The 24,778-nt window shown below is 36.3% G+C and overlaps 1 protein-coding gene across 3 annotated transcripts in view; it reads left to right on the top strand.

The window, feature by feature from the left end:
- Positions 1-21,734, top strand: part of LOC149068300 (uncharacterized) — a 61,044-nt gene extending 39,310 nt beyond the window's left edge. Inside the window, exons 1-3 of one of the 3 annotated variants that reach the window (XM_089251752.1) lie at positions 1,185-1,346; positions 15,964-16,149; positions 19,503-21,734. In XM_089251752.1, coding sequence (XP_089107878.1) covers positions 19,626-20,552 — 927 coding nt within the window. In that variant the 5' untranslated portion in view covers positions 1,185-1,346; positions 15,964-16,149; positions 19,503-19,625 and the 3' untranslated portion in view covers positions 20,553-21,734. Of the gene's footprint in view, positions 1-1,119; positions 1,347-4,183; positions 5,299-15,963; positions 17,555-19,502 lie in introns of those variants that run through there. The other 2 variants (XM_089251754.1, XR_016195210.1) reach the window with 2 other exon arrangements.
- Positions 21,735-24,778: the final 3,044 nt, after the last annotated feature.

Raw genomic sequence — 24,778 nt, 5'->3', positions numbered from 1 at the left:
TTTACAACCCTATTCTTATGTTTTCTGGTCAAATAACACACACATATATCGAGCTTATATAGGCTGATCATATTTCCTCGGAAGAAATACGGGAAATTGGGACTCCAAATACGGAACATCGCCAATTATTGCCAAAAATGACGTCAAAAGTAAAGTTGCCAAATATTGGAGAATTGACCGAAAATAGCAAGAAAAAAAGCATTACTGCAAATTGCAGTGGATTTAAATGAATTCCACGAAATAAAACGTTCACAAGACAAATGTGAGAGATTAATATTCTTATGTATAATTGTAATTATTATAATATAATTTATGAGTGGGAAAATAATTTCATTCTTTGTCTTCAATAAGGAATAAAAATTCAAGTAAGCTTCGTGTGAAAAACCGAGACACTTTCGCTAAAAAGTCGGGACAACCAGAAAAAACCGGAGATGTATGGTCATCTTAGACTTGACCACCATATAATAATCTCATTTGAAGTGGTCTGGCAATGTCCTCCAGACCTGAAGAGCCCCATACATAGTGTGCTTCCCCATTTTATCTCTCATTTCTAATTTCCTCTTTTTTTTTTGTATGCTTTGTACTTTTTATTGACATTTTTGTATTTTGACTTTTTTTTTTTGGTGTTTTTGCTGTGTTTTTTTTTCTACCTTTTCTTTTCAGCTAGGGTGACCATATTTCCTCGAGAGAAATACGGGAAATTGGGATTCCAAATACTGGAAAATACGGGACATCACCAATTATCGCCGAAAATAACGCCAAATCCGAACAAAGTTGCCAAATATTGTTGAAATTATGGAAAAATCCCAATGGTGGGAAATGAAGCATTACTGCAAATTGCAGTGGATTAAAATGAATTCCACGAAAAACAAAACGTTCTCCGAGACAAATGTGGGAGATTGATATTCTCATTTATAGTTGTAATTGTCACAATATAATTTATGAGTTGAAAAATAATTTCAATCTTTGATTTCAGTAAAGAATGAAAAATTCAAGTAGACTTCGTTAAAATACGGGAAAAACCGGGACACTTTTGCCAAAAAGTCGGGACGGCCAAAAATACAGAAAAAACCGGGACTATCCCGGGAACTACGGGACGTATGGTCACCTTATTTTCAGCCTAAAAGAATAACAATCAGGGAATAGCCAGGTTGCTGAGAACCCTGTATAATCAGAATTGGAAAACGATCTAGTTCAGGTGTTCTCAAAGATTTAATTTATAGTGATATCGACACACTTGGTGATATTCATATTGACTGTTGAACTCTATATGTACAGAATCGAATTGTTATCTATTGATTATCTCTGATTCGCCAAAGGAAGATTCAAACACACCCAGGAAAGAGGTAAGGAAACCACATAAAACAACAATTTTTCATGAAATGCTTGCATTCAAAAACTAAAGCAGTGATCATATCGATATATTTGAACGCCAACATCTAAAATCTTGAAAAAAAAAAAAAAAATTGGCTGTGTACTGACTGATTATGAGGACGAAAATTGGCGGGATTTTTTTCAAGTTGGCGTGATTCAGAGTGTTTTTGATGGTGAAAGTTATGGTGTATAAAGTTATATAGAAAATATTGTGGGGCAGTGCCGTTGTACGGCTCGGTTCCCCAGCACGATCCAACCCACACGGGTAAAAGGCTTATATCCCGGGAGGGACAGAGCCTGGTTCGTGTCTCTGCCTGACGGTGCACGGCTTTGGTATAAGGTGCAACTTGGCGATTTTCGGCGACTTTTTTTTTTTTTCGGTGCCAAACGTGTCCGACGGCCTGACGAAAAGTCGCCAAGACCGTCAGACGGTACGGGCGTCGAAAAAAAAAATCGCAGGCATAGAAACATAATAGAAATCCACAAGCATAATAATAAAAATTATCACTTTCTAGACTAAACATCAAATCAACATAAGGTGCCGCAGGCCCATAGCCAGAAATTTCGTTCGGGGGGGGGATGACAAAGTGATGGAACAATAGTTTTGACTATCTTTTTCCCCTTTTTTTCGGTAATTTTCTCACATTTCGGGGGAACCAGACCCCCCAAGTCTCTCTCTCTCTCTCTCTCTCTCTCCCCCCCCCCCCCACTACAGCCTTGAGGCATTGAGATTAAAAATGAAACATTTTAAACTAAATAAAAAAACACAGTTTCTTTTAAATAAACAACGGTCCTTCCTGTTGCATAAATAATAAATATTCTTTATATATAAAAATGAAACCAGACTCTACGCCGCGGCTATGGGAGTGACATCATTTGGAAGAAACGAGAGAATGATGTAGAAAATAGGGAAAAGACCCGTTTGAAAACCTCAGTGCCACCTGCACAACAGATGATAACAACAAAAAACAATGATCTGGAAAGAAGATGAGATATATATGGCAACCCAATGCCATTATGTTGGCGTTGGTGACTTATTGTTAGAAAAAAGTCTCAAACTTGGCGTGCCCTTTATACCAAAGCTGTTCCCTAACTCAGAAAGTAAGGGACGATGCTGATGATGCTCCACGCTCATTTGTCAAAGTCACATGTTAAAGCAAAAAAAAAAAAAAAATTACGCTCCTCATGGTTTTTGCATGTGGTATTTCTTTTCTTTTTTTTTGGTCAGTTGTAACCAGGGATAACAAGCAAGTCGGGAAAAAATTTTCCGATACTGAAAATGAAGTCCTGGTCGCTCTTGTCAGCGAATTCAGTAGCACAATTGAGAATAAAAAAACCGTAGCTCTTTTTAACCGGCAGAAAGAGTACTTGGGAGGTCCTGAGGGAAAAATTTACTGCAATGTCAGGAGTCTTCCCCAGGACCACCAAGCAACTTAATGATCACTACATAAACATGAAGAAGCAATCAATAGTGTGGCCGAGGAAAAGAGGGAGCGATTCAAGACTGCCAAGGATGCATTGCAGGCCCCAATCATTACACCACTGCAGGAGAGAATTATTTCTATAGGAGCCTGTAGAGTTCCCCTGCCACACGCAGCTGATTCTGATACTGGCTATCAGCCCATTGATGTTGAAGGTAAGAAATGATTCTTTGTTTAAAATTTTGTTTCCCATTAATAAGTAGCATGTGGAAATTAAAAAAAAAAATTCGGAAAGTAAATTCTATTATCTTTACAGTGTCTTTTGTAGAATCAGAGAAGACAAGATGCGACCATCAAGAAAAGGCGGTAAGATATGAATGTTGACTTGTATCAGGAGAATATTCTCACCTCACGTCTGTGTACACAGTTGAACAGGGTTTTTTTTCCGGTTGTTAATGCAACTTTTCAATTACATTTCACAATAATATTTCAACTACATGTAATAGCATACAAAATTCCTCCTTCTTACAGTGCACACAAAAATATTGGAACAGCTATAGTGTATAATCTGCCTCCGATCTTAGGGATTTTTTTTTTCGGTGCAAACACAGCAGACAAAAAGTCACCAAGGCCGTAACTGTTGCCAATAACAAAAATATTGATGTAACATATGACTATTTCTTTTAAAAAATTACTGATTTTGCTTATTATGAAATATAATTCAGTTTTCAGTGCTTGAAATATTAAAACACAACAATATTTAGCATAACCACCTCATGACTACTTTAGTTCCAGAATATTCTCTCCCTTATTTTGCCCGGGTTGCATTCGGTTTTTGTTGTGAAGCTTTTTTGGAAACCTTTGAAGATTATAAAAATTGTTTTAAAATGATAGGTAACAATGATAAATTGTTTTTAAAACATTTTTCTCGAGAATAATCTCCAAAAAAAAAATTCAGAATTTTATATCTATCCAAGCATGTGTTCGGATATTAATCATTAATACAGAGGAACTTTGATTAATGAGTTTGATTCGTTCTACCAATGTGCTCGTATTATCTAAATCTCTCGTTATTCAAATCAAATTTCTCTATAGGAAATTATGGAAACTTGGATTATTCGCTCTAGAATTATTCATTCACATAAGAATGACTAATAAAAATGCTATTCATTCAATAATACAACACAATAAATGGTATAATAAATAATACAATAAAATATATACAATTTAATAATGCAATATGATAAGGTGTTTACAAATTAACTGACTCTAAACCAGTGTTTCTCAACCGCCGAGCCCCTGACATCAGTCAAACAGGGCCGTTAGTGGTTCACAGTTTCATTTTCACCCATTTGTTTCCCATTAATCATGTTTGTGACAGAGCCTTCCATTCGCAAAAAAGAAATCAACCAGACCGTGGCTATCAAAACAGTGAGAACCACTGCTCTAAACGACAAGAGAAAGGAGGACTATCGTTTCGGACAGCTGAGGGACTCACTTTTTCCTGCAAACTTATTCTTATTATCTCCAATAACACTTGCTTTTTGGCTCCTTTTTAAGAATTTTTTGGAAATGGACAAATTTTATTTTCGTTGGACAGATTCATTGCTCGCACACCACTACAGCTTTATTTGATTGGTTCTTTTCTACAGAATTTTGCACACATTCCCACATCTATCTAATCTCATTTGAAAAAAAGTGAGGGACTTCTCTCTTCCTCAGAAAACCCTTCATAAGCTCTTGCTGTTGTATGCAATCATCAGTTCATCTATGGTCAGCTCCTTGCCAAGCAGAATTTATGAAAAAACTTCAAAACTTAAAGTACACATACTCATAGTTACAGTGGGACATCTAGTTTCGTATCGTAAACAGTCACGTTTGTCATTTTTCAAGTGAAGCACACTGACCGGAAACTATAGGGAGAATATTCCCACAATTCCACAGTATGTGTGTGTGTGGATGAAAACCAAAAACCAACAGCTTAATTGTGTTAATGGGACAAACAATGCGCAAAATTTCTGCTCGTAATGTGAATCATCACTTGGTAATCAAATCGAATCGCTTCTAAAATATTTGCTCATTAACTGTACCACTCATTAACAGAAGTTCCACTGTATTTACCAAATGCATTTCACAAGTTTTTCCATAGCTCTGCATCAGTTTGTTTTATTACCCCCTTCTCGGACAAAAATATGTTCTAATCACCCAGGTGTTGTATTGCCTCTTTGAGAAACACAGCTCTATTTGTGTTATTATATATCATCCCCCTCATGCCGAAAGCATGAGTGCACTAATTTGTCATTTCTTTTATCATCTGCATTGATATCTTATTTTGCTATCTAGTTTAGCCTGAAACACAAATGTGTATCCCTATTGAAACCTGTTTTACAAAACATGATAGGAAAATGATTTTTTGTAGAGTAAGCATTCAAATGTCATTTCCCATATTTTTTTTTCAGTGAGGAAAGTATCATTCGTGATTCTGACATGAGGGGGCTGATATGTAAGTAGCATTATATCAACATAACATTCATATCTGATATTTATGAAACTAATGTGTCATTGCAGAATATTTGCAATCCTGGAGAGAAAATATCCGGCATCGACACCTCCTTCTAAAACAAAAAATGGCTAATTTCAAAATGAGTATGACCCTGGAGAGGGAGGAATGTCCATCCAAGTGTGTCACCAAAGTCTGTCTAGGCCGCCACCATCAACGCAACCACCTGGAATCAACAAGAAGACGAGAGCTTTCTTAGGGGAACGAGTCACCTCCACACAAAGAGTAATGGCATGGCCACCTGCAAGAAAACAAAGAGCTGTACCAGCATCTGCGGTGTCTGCGAGAAAAGTATCAGAAGTGATGCAAGATACTGCAAAAAGGGAAGTCAAACTGCACGAATTGCAAAAAAAAAAACAAATAGAACTGTACAAGATAATAATGCAGATGAGAAAGGAAAAGTTGCAAGCACATGATGAACTTCATGAATATAAAAAAAAAATTAGCTGCACTGTTAGTCATTTTTAGCTTTTAAGAAAAAGATGGAGCATCAAACCTTAACTTGCATACATCGTCACTTACATTTCAATTTTTTTTTTTCATACTTTCCTTTCTTTAGGGTAATTTAAACATAATAAATATATTTCAATTGGAAATTTTTTTTTGTATGTCTTTATACAATACTTAAGATGAATGAACACACATAGGCATACAAATAAGGTAAATATTATTGTATTCGTTCAAAGCCTGCACAAAAATTTGATTATACTTGTTCTAGCAAGCATAAAAATAATATGAATATATTTTTCCGAGCATTCATAAAAATATAAACATGAAAAAAAAATCTATATGAATGTATTTTTGCATGTAAAAAGCTTATGATTAATATTTGTTTGTGCTAGAGATGTGAGGTGAGAACGAGAATATTCTAGGAATATTATCCTGGATGTAAAAATTGGAGAATAATCGAGAATAATATTCTTTTTTCTTTTAAGTAATGAAAACAATAATTTTAATTCTGTGTATGTTTCATAATATTACATTATAATTTAGTTTTCATTGAAACAATTTTTGGTATAATCACCTCATAATGACAGCTTTTAGTTTGAGAATATTCTTGGTCGTAGCAAGAGGTCTTGAAAGAATGTATTGTTTTACATATATTACTATAAATATTCTTGAGAATTTTCTCTGAAAGAACTGCTGTTATAAATTACTGTAGAATAAATTATAAATATATAGTTATAAGTTATATCAAGAAGAATAATATTCTCAAGTGATTTGTAATAGGAGTGCTTCCCGAGAATATTCTGTTCGAGAATTTTACATCTCTAGTTTGATCATGCATAAAAGCTATGTAACAAGGCAATGTGATGTATTGCATTGACAGTCCAGCCAAGCATTTTGATACTTGCTTGAGGGCATGACAACTGGATGACTGGCTGACATAAGCCAAATCTCCTAATGCTTGCTGAAAACTTTCCATTGCATAAAACCACAGTACTATGCAGAGCTTCTCCCAAGGAGGCTGTTATTTATCCTATTAATAGGATAAATAGAGATAGTTCAGGAGGCAAACCATCTCTAATTATCCTAAAACTATTTCTAATCAAAAAGAGAAATTCTTCTGCAGTGCTCAGACTTATCCTATAACAGGACATGAAATCCTCATTAGACAGCATGTCCAAGTCTCCGCACCTATCACTGTATATAATTTGTGATCTTCCTTCAACATTTTCAATCCCCTCTAGAGCCGGCAGATATCTACTATAAGATGCCATGAAGTAAATAACACTAGCGTATGCGTTTATCAGTGTCGGTAATGCTAACCACTAAAAAACAGCAGTAAAAGTTAAGGGGGGGGGGAAGGACTGGTAACTAGCCTATTTAAGGTACAGATAATAGATAATATAAGCATTTTTAGATAACCGTCATATTTTAACAACTACCTATCAGTTTACTGCTGACAGTGAATACAGTCGTTAAGGGTTGTTAATAAATGGAATAGATTACCTCTGGGTGGGGGGGGGGGGAGTCACATGAATTCTAACACAATCGGTACATTTAAAAAGAAATATGATAAACACAAAACCATCCATTTTTAGATAAGACAGCCATAAATATTTTTTATAGCCATTGTATAATATTTTTATCATGTATATATATTGTTTTTAGATTGTATGATTGCATTTTAATTTGGTTGCTGTTATTATGAAATGTATGACATTCTCTTGCTGGATCTTGAAGGTGAAGGTTCTTGTTCTTCTGAGAGCTGGATTTTTGTATGGGCATCTTTTTCTCGACCACCGCATTGGGAATTTTGCGTGTTGTGGCCTTGTATTTTATGTTCATAATATAGTTAAAATAATATGATAATTAATTAATCAAATTATTTTAAACAAAGCTATAAATCTATTCATAATAATAACATATCCTGACTGATTCATCATCGCCGAGCCGATACAGCTGAAGCTATATTCATGAAATGTGGTCTGTAGTTTCATTTCATGACGTAAAGACTCATTAAGAAGGGATGTTCCAAAATTCGACCTCTAAGGGGGTCATAAAAGGATTCAAAAGTTATGCAGATAAATCATGCTGAGCCGAAACTGTTCTATCAATATTTACGAAATTTGGTCAGTAGTTTTATTTTGTAATATGAAAACACATTAACAAGGGATTTTTCGAAATTCATATGGTAAGGGGGACATAAGAAGGGAGGGGGTTCAAAAATTATCATATATATATATATCTTACCAAATATAATTTTATAAGATATATATGATAATTTTTGAATCCCCTTTTTATGTCCCCCTTACAATATGAATTTCAAAAAATCCCTTGTGTGTTTTCATATTACAAAATAAAACTACTGACCGAATTTCATAAATACTGCTCGAACAGTTTCGGCTCAGCATGATTTATCTGCATAACTTTTGAGCCCAATTTTTTAACCCCAGAGTTAAAGCACAATACATAGGCCTGAGCCCAAACTGCTGGGCGCTATAATTATGAAATTCGTTCATTATTATATTTCATAATATAGAACCTCGCCAAGACAGGATTTCTGGAATTGTGCAACATCTGGGGGTAAGGGGGTCATGAGGGATTCAAAGGTTATTGGAAAGAATCATCACCAAGGGACCGTTCAAGTATTACGTCATCATCGATGGGAAGAGGGGGTTTCCGGTTTGCTGACTTTTGATGACAAGGGGGGGGGGGTTTGGATAATGCTTATGTCATCAACCACCCTTTATGAAAATATGAGTTAGGATTCAGAGGGGCAGAGCTGATAACGAAATTTTGCTGACAGGGGGGGGGCGGAGGGGGTCAGCATTTTACTGACTTTTGTTGACGAGGGGGGGTCAAAATTTACTAAAAATTTTGGCTAAAAATTTGCTTTTGTAGTACTTGAACGGCCCCCAAGCAATTTTCAGATGACTAAATCCATGCGAGTGAAGCTGCAGGTAACAGCTAGTATTTTATATAAAATGAATTTAAAGATGGATCTGTGAGATCCAACTTGTGAACTCGCGGAACATTTTCTCACCTGTGCACCCAGGGTTAAAGCACAATACATAGGCCTATAAGAGGATTCCATTCCTTCTTGCAGAATTCCCAGTGATGATTGGATTATCTCTGTGCTTAGAGCATTAAAAAGAAAAACTAAGATTCCATAAGCAAGGTAGCTGCCAAATGGATGATTTCCTATTTTGTTGAGGTCTTGGCTACTTGGTGGACCTAAAATTTTTTAATCGCCAGCATCTTCAACATCATAGCAATTAAAAGTTACACAAATAAAAACCTGTGTGAGAAAAGTTATAGGCAATTCCATCACAATAGGGCTTGACAACTCTCAGTTTGCCATGGCAACTAGGGAAATATTTATTGGCGCATAAAATTTTCTATGTGTGTTTGTTTGAATTGGAGTTTAAAGATGACAACATTTGCTACTATCATAATAGCATATTCAACATCTGACGAGGCCATAAAGCAAAAAAAAAAACCTCCCCCCCCCCCTTTTTAGGAAAATACCATGCTTGGCTCCAAAAATTTTGACTGGTGCCCAATTTTTTTTTTTTTTTGATCATCAAGCCCTACATTACAGAGGATAAAAAGCTTGACATCATGGGGAGGTATTCTGTGGTGTGAGTGGAGGTATTGAGTGGCTAAGATTCCAGGTAAGAGAGGTTGCACCAATTTTGCCAAAGTTTTGGTCCCTCTGCGATACAGATTTCTCTACTCTGCAAACATCTTCAACATTGTAAAAATTCAACATGGCTGTAAGTTTCTTTTTCATCACGATATTGCATCAAAATTGACATCTTATAGGCCTAATAATCCAATATACCAGGACTTGACAAATCTCTAAAAGAAAAGTTTGGATGCCAGCCAAATTTCTTAGAAACCAAGCATGAGAAAAACGTTCTTGAATACGAAGAAAGGGTCCTTTCTGACTTTTTCACAGGCATAAAATCAGGCCCGTCATTTGGCGAGTGGTCAGGGTGAGGCACATAGGCATACACAGAATTTTCTCGGGGGGGGGGGGGGTGGTTTTCAATTTTTTTTCTTCTCGAGGGGGGGGGGTTATGTTTTTCCCTGTAAAATACAACTATAATCTCGGCTTGAGGAGGGTTAAAACCCCAACCCCCCACCCCCCTGCATATGCCAATGGTGAGGCAGACTTGCCCTCCCCTTTCCACCTTTCACGAAAATTACAAAAAATAAAATAGAAATGGAGAAACAAGAGGAAATATATACGTATATTGAGTATGTGTTCTTTGCCCTGCCCCCTGGAAAAAGTTGAAATGGCGGCCTTGCATGAAGTCCGAAATATTTGGTGTTTCCTCAGACCCCCGATTCAGTGATCACGCATAGAAAACTGTAGGCGATCTTGCGGCCGTGATGGCCATGGAAAGTGTTAGCTACACGCAAAATATTTTGAGGGTGATACAAAAATTCAGACTGTATAAAATTTGGGGGGGGGGGGGAAATGAGTGGTCCCTTGTTAGAGATACAGAGAATTTTATTTTCTTGGCAGGTATTTCAGATGCACAGTGATCCGCACTAAATGTGGTTGAATAACTGCCAAGTCTCCCGGATTGGTACTTTATCTCTGGACTCCCAAAAAATTCTTTTACCTCCTGCCCATGATTGTAAAAAATCTCTGCATTTAGGGAAAAAAATTATTTCCCAAGAATTTACCCCCCCCCCCCCTCCAAAAAAAAAAACTGCTGCTGCTTCATAAGCATTGTTGCAAATTGTCGCCATTTCGTCAAATCACAAAAAATATTTCACTTTTGGGGAGAAAATACAAAATTCGTCAATCACCCAGCGTCAATCTGGCCTTTTGAAATCCAAAATTGGCATGATCGCATGTATATCTGTTTTATGCATATGTCCCGTTTTGGGCCCAACAGATTTTTTGGTTTGAGAGGTAATTTAAGCCAACGACTTTAACCAATGTTGGCCATGATTGGTGATGGCTTGCAGTTGTCAAGGTTTTTGCAACAGGAAAATATCCTTGAGAGAAATTTCCCTTTTACTCATGAAAAATCCCTAAATTTTTTTTAAAGATCCTTTTAATGTATATTTATTTTTGTACGGAATTCAGATCTGTGCAAAAACCTGAATTCTCATTCTCTAAAGTTGGCAGCCATACCAGACTATGGAATTGAAGCCAGAATAAGTTGATGTGAACCGATGAATGATGATCCAATATCATCCTTCTTTTTTCAAGTTTGTTGCTGGTATAATTTTGAAGCTTTTGTCAGTTTTTCTGATCTCATTTTTGAAGCTTTATCAATTGGAACTCATGAAGAGATGAACACAGAGAAAAACGTTTTTGAATGTGCAGTATGTAACAAAGTGTGTTCAAATGTGTGTCTGATCTCGAAATTCATAAAAATTCCGATCAGTTCATTCAAGGCAAGTTCTTTGAATGTGAAGTTTACAACAAGAGATTCAAGAAAAAGTATTTCATAAGCCTCCAAAAGGGGTCCACTCTACAGAGAACAGAGATACCATTTAAATGCGAAAATTGTGGTAGATCATTCTTACACAAATGCAGCTTAGTCACGCACACACTCAGATGAAAAATATTTTACCTGTATAGTTGGAGTTTGCAGTAGAAAATTCTCAGATCGATCATCTTTCAAGAGGCACATGATAAGTCATATTGGCAGAAAACAATGTTCCGGGGAAGTTTGCCAGAAATCTTTTTCAGGTCAATCAGCTCTGAAAAGGCAGAGGGTAGTTCAAACTGGAGAAAAATTGTTTGCATGTGAAATTTGCAACAGAGCATTCTCGAATCATCCATCTCCGAGAGGTCATGGGTGGATTCATACTGGAGCAAAACCGCAAAAGTTCGCATACAATGCGAACTTTTTGGCAGATCATTTTCACTGAAAAGTATTTTAGTCAGACACAGAAGAACTCGCACTACGGGAAACCGTATGGATGTGAAGTTTGCCAAAAATCATATTTACATAAATTAGCTCTGATTAGTCACAGGTGAGTGAGTACACAGTGGAAGGAAAACCTTCCAGATGTGTCATTTGCTGTAAACGATTTTCACGATATAGCTACTTGAACATTCATAAAAGGACTCACTTGCACTGGGAAAAAATGCTAGAAGTGTTCTGTTTGTACAGAAGAAAAGTTTCTGCAGTTGAAAAATTTAAAGACCCATGAAGAGAGTATATTCTTGAGAACTCTGCTTGAAAACTGAAAACAATTTTATACAATTCAGGGGTCTATCCAGAGTTTTGTCGAGTCCTCTTTTTATGAAAAGGGGGCATTAATTTGTGGGAAGCGAAATAATCTAGTTAATTTATTACAAAAGAAATGAAGTTTCAAATTTATGGTTTAATTAATTTGTATTTTGTGAAAGATCTTTTTTTTTTCTGATCTAGAATTTTCTGAAGGGTCCAAAAAACAGACCCAAATTTTGGCTGGACAGACTCCTGCAATTGCTACTCTCATGGCCTCCACAAGGGGTGGGCTGACAAGGCTCCAACCCTGGGGCCTGGGAGGATTTTAATAATTTTTTTGTTTTTTCACGCTATAAATTCATCATAAAGGGGTCCCGTGAAAGTCTGGTCGGGGGGGGCCCGTAAAAGATCCCAGCCTAGGGGCCCTGCTTCAGGATGTGGGGGCCATGGCTACTCTTGTCTATAGAACGAGCTTGGCCGTGATGGTTTTCCACAAAAATGTTCAAGTGGAAAATAATATTCAAAAATATAGAAATTTTCTTTTCATTCTTGTTATTCTGCGAGAAAGAATTTTTGGAGGTAAATGGAGTTATATATATTTTTTTTATTGCTGCGGCATAGTGTGCTTTAACCTTTGTACAACTGCAGACCAGTGAAAATAGTTGAAAAATTTTGCAGATCGGTGAAAATGAGCAAAATAGTTAGCAAAAAATCAGATGAATAGGAAAAGAAGTATTTGAATTTCATTCCAGGTTTGAAAATGAATAGCAATCAGAACATCAAATAAGTAAGTATATGACATGATGTTGCTCTCCACTTATTAATGTAAGATATACAGAAAACTGGATGTTGTGAATTTACTGTATATACTCGTGTATAAGCCAACTCCCCCACTTCAGGACCACCAAAACCGCAATAAATTAAAAACCCGTGTGTAAGCCGACCCCAAAAAATCTGTGCATTTTAGAGAGAAAAAAAATTCTTATATTTTTATGAAAAATGAATAGCTTGCAGAAATTTACAATAGAAAACGATTCAGACTTTTTAATCTGTTTCTTCTAAGTCTCCAAGCTCATCGTAATCCATTAGATCAACATAGTGGGTGCAGCATCTTCGTTTTTATCTTCATCTGGGCTGTCATCGCCATTGTCACTTTCACAGAGGATATCATCTTCAGTTCCGTCCATCATATTGCTGATGCAACATTTTTTGAAGGATCAGATAATTTCTGCGGAAACAGAATTCCACGCCTCATGGTACACTAGGCCCATGTCAGGTTTCTTCAAGGCACCACTTTTTGTAGTTTTTTATCGTCGAAACTCATCCATTCTGTCCACAAATCCCTCAAAATCGACGACAATCAAGGCTGTACAATCGACGTTAGCCCACAAAGCCAATGATGTTTTTGATTTCTTTGCCTCAGCTTTGACATTGTTGGTTCTGTGGGGTTTGAACATATCCCATACCAATAATGCCGGTTTTTCGAACACTGTTATAAAAATGGCTACTGATTGCGGGGTCGATATTTTCTCATCAAAAACTAACCCAAGTATAAGCCGACTCCCCCAACTTGAGGAACGAATTTTTCCACAAAAAAACTTGGCTTATACATGAGTATATACGGTATTTACCAGGTGTACAAGTAAGAAATGCGGATTTTTTTTCAAAAAAAAACACGTTAAATTCGGAAGAATGATAAAAAGTGCTTTATTCAAAGTATGCTCTATTACTTGTTATGCATTTCTCCCATCTTTCCTGAAATTTGTGAATACCACGCCAGTAAAAATCTTCCCCTTTTGCTGCGAACCATTCATCGAGCTATTTTTTCACATCTTCGAACGAACCAAAGCGTTGCTCAGAAAGTGCGTGACCCATCAATGCAAACAAGTGGTAATCGGAAGGAGCCAAGTCTGGTGAGTAAGTCGCATAGGGTAGAACTTCCAGCTGAATGCTTCCAACGTGCCGCGAACCGCTTTTGCTGTATGTGATGGAGCATTGCACATTGACCATTGTCAAGGAGCATTTCACATTGTCATGGGGCATTGCGATTGGAAACAGCTTGTTGACTAACGCCCAATTGCTCTGCGAGTTGTTTTTGTGTCTGTGTAGTATCATCTTCGTCCAACAATGCTTCCAATTCCACATCTTCTTTTCTTTTGGCGGTTTTCCATGTTCCTTGTCTTCAACGTCGAAGTCGCCACTTTTGAAAAACCAAAACCATCATTCACCCGATGGAGCATGTTCACCATAAGCTTCTCGAAGTAATCGGTATGATTCAGCAGCAGTTTTCTTCAAATGAAAACAAAAAAATTAATGCTGTCCGTGAATGCTCTTTGTTCAGTATAACTTTCGACATATTGAACACAACAATACAACACTATGCACACACTTTTCCAATTTATCACTCGTGCGCATCTGACACTTGTTGATGACACAACAAAATGGCGCAGTGTCAAATCTTCATAGCACAAACTGCATTGGTGCACCATCTGTTTTCTGAAATCCGCATTTCATACTTGTACACCTGGTATTTTTTGAGATGTTGATTTTTTTAAGGAAAAAAAAACTCATCTCTGCCTCTACCGGGAGTCGAACGTGGGTCTCTTGTTTGCCAGGCTAGTGCTCTCACTACTAAGAGGAGATAGAGATTTCCTTCATTGGAGCGTTTTCCTTTTTAAAAAGATCAACTTCTCAAAAAATAAATATCTTCACAACATCCAGTTTTCTGTATATCTTGCATTAACAAGTGGAGAGCGACATGTCATATATATAGCCATCTGGTGGCTTGTCGTCCATAAGCTATTAGCTGATCATGTCGGAAACTTTTTGGATCACGTGATATCTCCCTCTTTCTTTGAGGAACATACAAACAAACTGGGTCCAAGTTAACCAATATGGTGACTTCCTATGCGACTCATGAAAGAAACAAATGTAGATTAAAGAAACAGAAATGAATTTTTTTTTCTCTTTTTAAGGGGCGCTAGGTATTTCAATTCCCCCTCTCTTGAACTTCAACTAATCCATTTGCCTGTCTCTGCTTTCAAAAATGCTTAGTTAAAGCTGTGGAATTTTTTCAATGTACTTTTTATGGAACCATAATTAATTTTAAAACATCCTAACTATATAAATTGATGCAGTTGAATATTAAACGACAATAAGGAGACATTAATTTTCATGCTTGAGAGGATATAAATGAAAAGTTGAAATCAATGTTATTGATTGGATATTCAACTCAAAAGTAGGTCTGGCTAATTACTACATATTTAATCTCTTGGGCTTCGTATCTATAAGCAAACTCAGTATTTCACAAATTGAGAATTCAATATTTTAAATTATTTATGTGGCAAAAAACCCCACTAAATGTCTGCATTTCTACAATAAAATCTACCATTTTAACACTGATTTCTATGGGGATTATCCTTTGCCTGACCCTCAAAGTGATGCTGATGATTTGCCGTCTATTCAAAGAGCTTCATTACTGGGAGGATTGAAAAAGTGACAAACCATTATAAAGGCAAAACCTATTATACATATATACTAAGAGGATTAGAGAAGTGACAAACCATTGTAATGGCATAATACACGTCTGAACCGCATTACTAGGGAACCACATTAACCAAAGTAAACGTTCCAAAAGTGATTGGTGAGGTTCTAATTAGCCCTCGCGTGCAGAAAATAACCGTGGTGTGACAAAAATGATCAAATGATTGTTGAGGCCCAAAAAACATTGTTGCCTGACAGTTTTTCGCCCATTTTTGACATTTGCCCAGATTTGGCAAACTTTTAAAGTAGCCTATCGTTCAAGTTGTGTCCCATTTGGTATATATATGCAAAATTTGGTGACGATGAATCTGAAATTGTAGTTTTGTATAGAGAACATACACACATTCATCTCTCACAGAAAATCAATTTTATATATATAGATAGAATATAGATTGTTTAATTTTTTTTGTAGGTCCTTCGGAAACATGCTGACCACATTGAACTTAGTTGAAAACAAGATATAGGAAACAAAGACATAGCCTAATTGATTGATGATGATTTGATGTGAACTAATCAGATTTGATTTTGATGGACTTGTTTGATGATGTGAATGATGATGATTTAATGTAAACTAACAAGCAGTGAATAGTTAATTCAGGTTCGTTGCTAGTACATTTTGATGCTCTTATGAACTTCTGATCTAATTTTTCTTATTGAAATTCTCTGGTTCATGACAAAGATCGAAAAAGAATAAAGTTTGCATGTGTAACAGGAGATAGTAATAGGTATTATTGAAAACCAGCAGGAGGCATCAAAGATAAAAACTTTTGCTCAAAAAATTCAAAGAATTGGATAAAAAAGTTTCCCAAGAAGACTCCATTCCTATTGATGCAGTGATGAACTTTTTTTTTCAATTGCAAAAAATTTAAAAGTATTCTGTGTTAGAAAAAAAAATACAACTAAAATTGTTCCTATCTGAAAAGCAGTTTCTTTTGCCACAAGTTTTTTGGAGCTTTGTGTGCTTAGGACTTGATAAAAATGAACTCCGGAGAGAAAACTAACGAATGTTCTGTTTGTAAAAAAGTGTTTTTAAATAAGTTTCATCTCAGAGTTCATATAAATGAAGTACATATTCAAGATATATTGTACCAATGTGAGGTTTGCGGTAAAAGATTCACAAGAAAATACTCTTGGATGTGCCACAAGAGAGTTCACTCTTTTGAGAAACCATTTAAATGTGAAAGCTGTGATAAATCATTCTCATATAAACATGGTCTGATGACGCACACAAGAATTCATACAAACGAAAAACCTTTTGTATGTGAGGTGTGCAATAAACCATTTTCAGATCATTCATCTCTAATAAGACACAAGAAGATTCATACCGGAGAAAAAACTTATGCATGTGAACTTTGCAAGAAAGCTTTCACTGATCCATCGACACTGAAAAGGCACAGAATGACTCACACTGGAGAAAAACCTTTTACTTGTGAAATTTGTAACAGAGCATTTAGGAATCACCCAGCTTTGAGAAGTCACAAGCAGATTCACACTGGAGACAAGTCATTCAAATGTGAACTGTGTGATAAATCATTCTTGTGGGAAAGTGCTTTAGTCACCCACAGAAAAATTCATACAGACAAAAAACCTGTATGTGAGTTTTGCTACAAACAGTTTTCACGTCAATCGGATCTGATAAATCACAGGAGGATCCACACTGGAGAGAAACCATTCAAATGTGAACTTTGTGGGGTATCATTTCCACTGAGAAACTGTTTAGTCAAACACAGGGGTAGTCACAGGAGGAGAAACCAAATGACTGCGAAGTTCGAAATGAATTATATTCAAATCAACCAGGTATCTGAGAGGTAACAATCAAAGAACTTTTTGAATGTGACATTTGTGGTGAAAAATGTACACGCAAAATGTCCCAAACATGCCATAAAATTATCCATGCCTATGGGAGAGAAAATTAAATTCAAAAAGATTTACTTTTGAAAATTGTATGTGCAAATGCAAAGCGATTATCATATTTTGTTTGTCAATAAACACTGTTTATTATTAACATTGTTTAGCCTTGATAAAAAAGTCATTTCTGCAGCAACTTAATTATACAAATAATGACAAATCTGCTTTTCCAAAATATTCGGTAGAGTAGATGTTTTAGTATGATTCTTCAACATTTTCCCTAACATTCAAGATATGGCATGATAATTTATGAAATCATGATTTCATTTCCTGCATAATGCATAGATTTTTTTTTTTAGAAGATTGAATTATTTTTTTAAATCATCCAATTTTTTTTAGCAATAATGGAACTAATAAGCTTCGGCCGCACTACTTAGAATTTTAGCAAAGACAAAGTGGTGAATCATCTGGATTCTAATAGTGAATCCTTAATCCAAAGATGTTTTGTTGGCTTTTCAAAAATATCATTGTGAAAGCAGTTGTGTGTGAGTGTGTTCTGGTTTTCCCGACTTCAAGGTACAAATGCAAGCTTATCTCCTTGTTAAAAAAAAGTCTTGCTGTTCAGAGAACATCAGGCCTGCAATGGTACAAATATTCAATCGTTACACTACATTCATAGCATGAAAAATAGATACCAGCACTTGAAAAAATTCATACGTAACACTAGATACCCACTCAAACTGTTGGGTACCATAAACTGGGGTGACTTTTGCCTAGGCTGCTGGGGATTTTGCTGAAGGTGGCCTCACATCTCAGCTTTTGATTTCTGGTTTGAAAAAAACAAAGAAGAGACAGGGAATTTTTTTCATGAGGCACATAGTCACCCCCTGCGGGGTGGCGTCTTTATGTTTTGAAGTTTTTTTAGATTGAAAACTGTTAGAAGATGCATGTACGGTTAGGCAGTAGTAGTAGTATATCCAGTTATATGACATGCCTCTACCGGGAGTCGAACCCGGGTCCCTCGATGAGGCAGTGATGAGTTTTTTCCTTCCTTAAAAATTTAACATCTCAAATAATAAATATCTTCACAACATCCAGTCTTCTGTATATCTTGTATTGACAAGTGGAGAGCGACATTCATGTCATATATATAGCCCTCTGGTGGCTCGTCGTCCATAAGCTATTAGCTGATCGGTTTCACCGTCCATTGCACGGTTCCGTTCGGCATATATACGCTCTATCGAAGGAAAATCTCTATCTCCTCTGTAGCTTAGCGGTCAGAGCACTCGTCCGGCAATCGAGGGACCCGGGTTCGACTCCCGGTAGAGGCAGTGATGAGTTTTTTCCTTCCTTAAAAATTTAACATCTCAAATAATAAATATCTTCACAACATCCAGTCTTCTGTATATCTTGTATATCCAGTTATATCGAGAGAAGGCATTAGTAGCATTAGCGTACCATCTAAACTGCACCTACGAGCATTTGACTCTCAAAATTCAAATTATTCAGTTAATAAAATTCGTGTTTGAGTGTTCATCTTGCTTTCCACAAGACTAGTGTAAGTGTCTTGGATAAAAAATAGCCACAGTGGTAACTTCATTAACACTATTGAGATGATATGGTGGGGGAGGGATGATTACAGATTTAAGACTGTTTCAAATGAGATTTAAGAGAAATAGTGTATTGATTATCAGCAGCGAGGTTTCACAGTATATATAGTCAAACTTAGATATTTTCATATTTCATTTCTCTATTATGTTCATATTTCTTGATATAACGTCACCTGCCAGGGATGAGTCTAGACTAAAATATCCCCTCCCCTATATAACATCAGTTTTTGAAGATCCCCCAGTATTATTAGCAGATTGAACTTATTCGTTATCAAGTCATTTTTATTCCATCCCCAGAGGGGATATTAGTAAGAGATCTATTTTTTTTCATTAAGTGATTGAAATGACCTATTCAATGTAAATGGAATAAAAGACAGGAAAATTTTTTAACTTGATCATGGAAATTAAAAATTCCAACTGGAGAGTTAGTTATATGTACATCACATTTTCAATATGTGTAGATAGCATACAGATCATATCATTTTCTCTGTAGGTCTTCCAGAGAAGCACATTGATTCCAACTTAATCCACTCGAAAACAGGACACTGGAAACAAAGTCAGCTCATTCGAATGAAGAAATGGTAATTCGACTTTTTGTCAATTAATTATTAAAAAGATGAACATTGGAGAGAAAACCTTCGAATGTAACTTTTGTAAAAAAGTATTTTCACGGAAGCAACACCTCAAAGTCCATAAAAATGATGTTCATGTTCGAAAGACTTTCTACGATTGTGAGGTTTGCAGCAAAAGATTTGCAAGAAGATCAACTTTGATGTGCCACATGGGGGTTCATGCTTTTGAGAAACCATTTAAATGTGAACGATGTGATAAATCATTCTCTCATAAAAAAAGTTTATTCACGCACATTAGAATTCATACGAATGAAAAACCTTTTGTGTGTGAGATTTGCAGTAAATCATTCTCAGAGAAATCGTCTTTGAAAAGGCACAGGATGAGTCACACTGGAGAAAAACCCTTTTCATGTGAATATTGTAACAAAGAATATGCAAGTGAGACTGGTCTTAGTTATCACAGAAGGATTCACACCGGAGAGAAACCATTCAAATGTGAATTTTGTGATAGATCATTCCCACGGAAGAGTGCTTTAGTCACCCACACAAGAACTCATGGCGAAGAAAAGCTTTTAGCGTGCGAGTTTTGCAATAAAAAATTTTCAGATTCATCGAATCTGAGAAGGCACAGGAAGATCCACACTGAAAAGAAGCTTTTCAAAAGTGAATTTCGCATTGAAGATTTTCCAGATCAATCAAATTTAAGAAGACATAGGAGGACTCGTACTCAAAAAAGAAAATTTGCATGCGAAATTTGCAAACAAATATTTTCATATCAATCAAATCTGATTAGTCACAGGAGGATTCACAGTGGTGGAGTGAAATCATTTAAATGTGAACTTTGTGGTATATCATTCCCTCAAAAAAGCTGTTTAGCCACACACAAGAGAGGTCACAAGAGGAGAGAGATTATGAATGTGAAGTTTGAAGTAAATCATATTCAGATTGGTCAGGTACAAGAAAGCACATGATGATACAGACAAAAGAAAATCTCTTCTAATATGCTGCCAGAAGTTTTTCCCACTGTCTGTGTTACTAAAACATGCCTAAAAACAATTGTACTGTGAAAGAAAAACCTTATGAGCATCTTAATTAGCAGAAGAAAAAGTTATCACAGGTGAACAATTGAGAAGAATCAAGAAAAATATTTATGCATCGGGGAAGTTTGTATGGCTTCTGGAAATGATCCCAGTTTTTGTGAAAAAAGTGCATATATATATATAGTGTATCTTTTACATTTGCTAAACACTGAACAATTGATGTTTGTGTAAATTTAATGCACAATGTATTTATAGACAAATAAAAAAATAAGTAACACATTTCCGCACACACTGGGTGCCTGCATCAAAGGTAAACAAAAAAAAACTTCAGTTGACTAGCAAAACTATGAGCCTTCTGCTGACGAAGTGGCCACTCGCTCCCCTTTGCCTCCAAGAGATTTTCTCTTGAAATTAACTTCATCTATGATGAAGGAATACTCATTGCTGATTTGTTGTCATTCACAGAGATGTTTTTGTAAAATTTTTTCTGAACTACTGAAAAAAAAGTCTAAAAAGACTTGTGTTTTCACGTTTGGATTTTTTCAAAGCTGCATATATAAAATCCTACTAAAACACATTGGTAAATGACAACAAATCAACACTGGTATCTTTTTTCACTATGGATGAAGTTCGTTTCAAACAGGGGAATTTGAGTTTTCAAGAGGGAGCATTCTGACCAATAACACTTGTTCATCAATGGAAGACTCATTATTTCAGAGTTCTCAATAGTCAACTCTGATCTGTTTGTTTATCTTTGATGATGGCATCCAGTGTGTGCCAAACCGCATCAAGTGTTACTTATTGTTTTATTTGTCTTTAATACCGTTGTGCACAAATTTTCATGTATCCAAGCAAAGTGTTCTTTTTCTTCGATAAGCGAGGAGTTTATTTTCAAAAGGGATTCCACATTTTTTCTTCTTCAAAATTCACTTTTCAGTTGTTTCTGAATCTTTGGGATGAGTTTCAAGCTATTGTGAATAATTAGTCTGAAAACCCGTTTTTAACAGTTCTGTATCCTCTGAGAATGGGGATATTTTTTGTATAATTACTTTTCTTTGCAGGAAAATAAAAAAAATATGGCTTCCCTCGTTCACAAAAATAAACAGTCAATTCCCATTTTAACAAATACCATTATAGCAAAAATCTTGTTTTAACGAAAACTTTTCTAATCCTTCAGATAAATTTGTTGCATAGGAATAATGCAAAAATCTGGAATTCTTCTAACAAAATTTCATCATTACAAAATGATTTCTCTGGTCTCTTGGAGTTTGTTATATATTACTGTATAATCAGTTTACCATTATTTGCTATTATAAACATATACAGTAAAACCTCGATAAGTTGTCACCTCTAGTTATCGAAAAGTTATGACAGCTTAAGCGGAGTTCCGTCAGTTTTAATGTGCAATGTTATGTTAAAACGCATAAATTTAAAGTAATATGACATTTATTAAGGTATGAATCAAAATAACAATATTAATAAAATTTATAGATCACGAAAGAAAAAATAATAGCAAATTTTTATCTTTTTTATCTCTTATTACTTAAATTATTGTGGTGAAATGTACTGTACACTTTGATTTATACTAGTAATTTTTAATTTAGACTAACAAAGCAACTGTTTGAATAAGTAGCTTTTCTTCATAACAGAACTCTCTATTGCACATTAATTTTACATTTACATCAAATTTAATTTTAGTGTTTGAATTCTTCATCATAGTTCATGATACAACTACAAAGTAATCTCGAACACTTTTGACTTGGTGGAGGGGTCCCGGGCAGGGAAAGTATAATTTTTTTCAACCCCTAAATTAGTAGAGTCCATGCTATCTATGATTATTTATTATCTGTGCCCGTTGCACTTTGACTTTAACTTGATTAATTTGATTCTTCGATTTACATAATTTTTGATTTCCTTGCACTATATGTAATCTTTGACATATCAGTAAATTTTGGGTTTGCCGGAGATGCCCTGGTCCCCCCCTGGGGGGGGGGGCGAAGTGCTTATGTTGCTTCTTGCGACAGAGCTTGGATGTCTCGCGGTTTGTTCAGTTTCTCCAATGGAGCCCAGGCAGAAATGAGATCTAGCTTGAACAGTCCTCAACGTTCCAAAAACCTTAGTCGGCAAATGAACTTCCCCAGCGTAACTTTCGTTACTTAAACTGTTCCGTTTGGATATATAGGATTTTATGGTGACTTTTAAGCGTATGGCAATGCTGTTAACAAGCTCTTTTTTTAATGGGAGCCATAAAAATAGTCTGTTCTTCTTTCTCAAACTTTTTCATAGTGACGACTTAACCGAAATTAGCGACGAGTAAACGAGGGTTTAATAACATTGTGGTCTATGAGAACTGGAAATGTCTGAAGAAAAATGACGACTTAACCGGAGTGACGACTTAACGAGGTTTTACTGTATATTATTTTTTTAATTTTGGAGACGTTCATTACCAAGTAAAAATAAGGTGAAGTTATTTATTGTAACTTCAAGAGTATTCTTGAAAATATTTCAAAAGATTATTAGAGAGAATTTTACATTCTATAAAAATAACTGGAGTTATTAAAATAATAGTCCTCCTCCAGAGAATATTCTCGTTCATTATCCCCCATGAGAATATTCTCAACTTATGTACAAAGTATATTTATTATAACATACATAAAATATTCTTGAGAATCTTTAGATCTTTAGAAGGACTATTACACTGAAGAGCCAAAAAAACTGGTAGACCTGCCTAATATCGTGTAGGGCCCCCGCGAGCCTGCAGAAGTGCTGCAACACGACGTGGCATGGACTCGACTAATGTCTGAAGTAGTGCTGGAAGTAATTGACACCATGAATCCTGCAGGGCTGTCCATAAATCCGTAGGAGTAAGAGGGGGTGGAGATCTCTTCTGAACAGCACGTTGCAAGGCATCCCAGATATGTTCAATAATGTTCATGTCTGGGGATTTAGGTGGCCAGCGGAAGTGTCTAAAGTCAGCAGAGTGTTCCTGGAGCCACTTTGTAGCAATTCTGGACGTGTGGGGGGTCGCATTGTCCTGCTGAAATTGTCCAAGTCCATCGGAATGCACAATGGACATGAATGGGTGCAGGTGATCAGACAGGATGCTTACGTACCTGTCAGAGCCATATGTAGACGAATCAGGGGTCCCATATCACACCAACTGCACACGCCCCATACCATCACAGAGCCTCCACCGGCTTGAACAGTCCCCTGTTGACATGTAAGGTCCATGGATTCATGAGGTTGTCTCCATACCTGTACACGTCCATCAGCTCAAAGCAATTGGAACCGAGACTCGTCAGACCAGGCAACGTGTTTCCGGTCCTCAACAGTCCAATGTCTGTGTTGTCGGGCACAGACGAGGCGTAAAGCTTTGTGTCGTGCAGTCATCAAGGGTACGCGAGTGGGCCTTCGGCTCCGAAAGCCCATATCGATGATGTTTCGTTGAATGGTTCGCATGCTGACACTTGTTGATGGCTCAGCATTGAAATCTGCAGCAATTTGCAGAAGGGTTGCACGTCTATCACATCTAATGATTCTCGTCAGTCGTCCCGTTCTTGCATGATCTTTTTTCCGGCCGCAGCGGTGTTGTAGATTTAATTTTTTACCGGATTCCCGATATTCACAGTACACTCGTGAAAATCCAAATTTCATCGCTACCTCGGAGATGCTATGTCCCATCTCTCGTGCGCAGACTATAACACCACGTTCAAACTCACTTAAATCTCGATAACCTGCCATTGTAGCAGCAGTAACCAATCTAAAAACTATGCCAGACACTTGTTGTGTTATATAGGCGTTGCTGACCGCAGCGCCTTACTCTGATTGGTTCCATATCTCTTTATTTGCATACGCATGCCTGTACCAGTTTTTTTGGCTCTTCAGTTTATAAATAAATGGAGAATATTCTCGAGAATTTTGCACACACATCTCTAGTTTCCCCTAAAATTTACTGGCCTCTCCCAAGAGTTCCCATGTGGGGGCAACTGCCTCCATCACCCACTTCCTACTTCCAGCCTTAGCTCCTGCTGGGTCGTTAACACAACCAGATTTGTAAAATAATTTTTTTTTTAAGTTTTGCAAAAATAAGGAAAAACAGAAATAGATAAAAAACAACGAAAATCATATCCACATGACTGCCGCTACTAATACATAAC

This window comes from Pholcus phalangioides, unplaced genomic scaffold (assembly GCF_987345545.1).
Source record: "Pholcus phalangioides strain wild (caught in Gottingen) unplaced genomic scaffold, Ppha-v1.0 ptg000027l_1, whole genome shotgun sequence".
Lineage (NCBI taxonomy): Eukaryota > Metazoa > Arthropoda > Arachnida > Araneae > Pholcidae > Pholcus > Pholcus phalangioides.
Note: the sequence above shows the minus strand (reverse complement) of the source record. Positions and strands in the feature narration are given on the sequence as shown.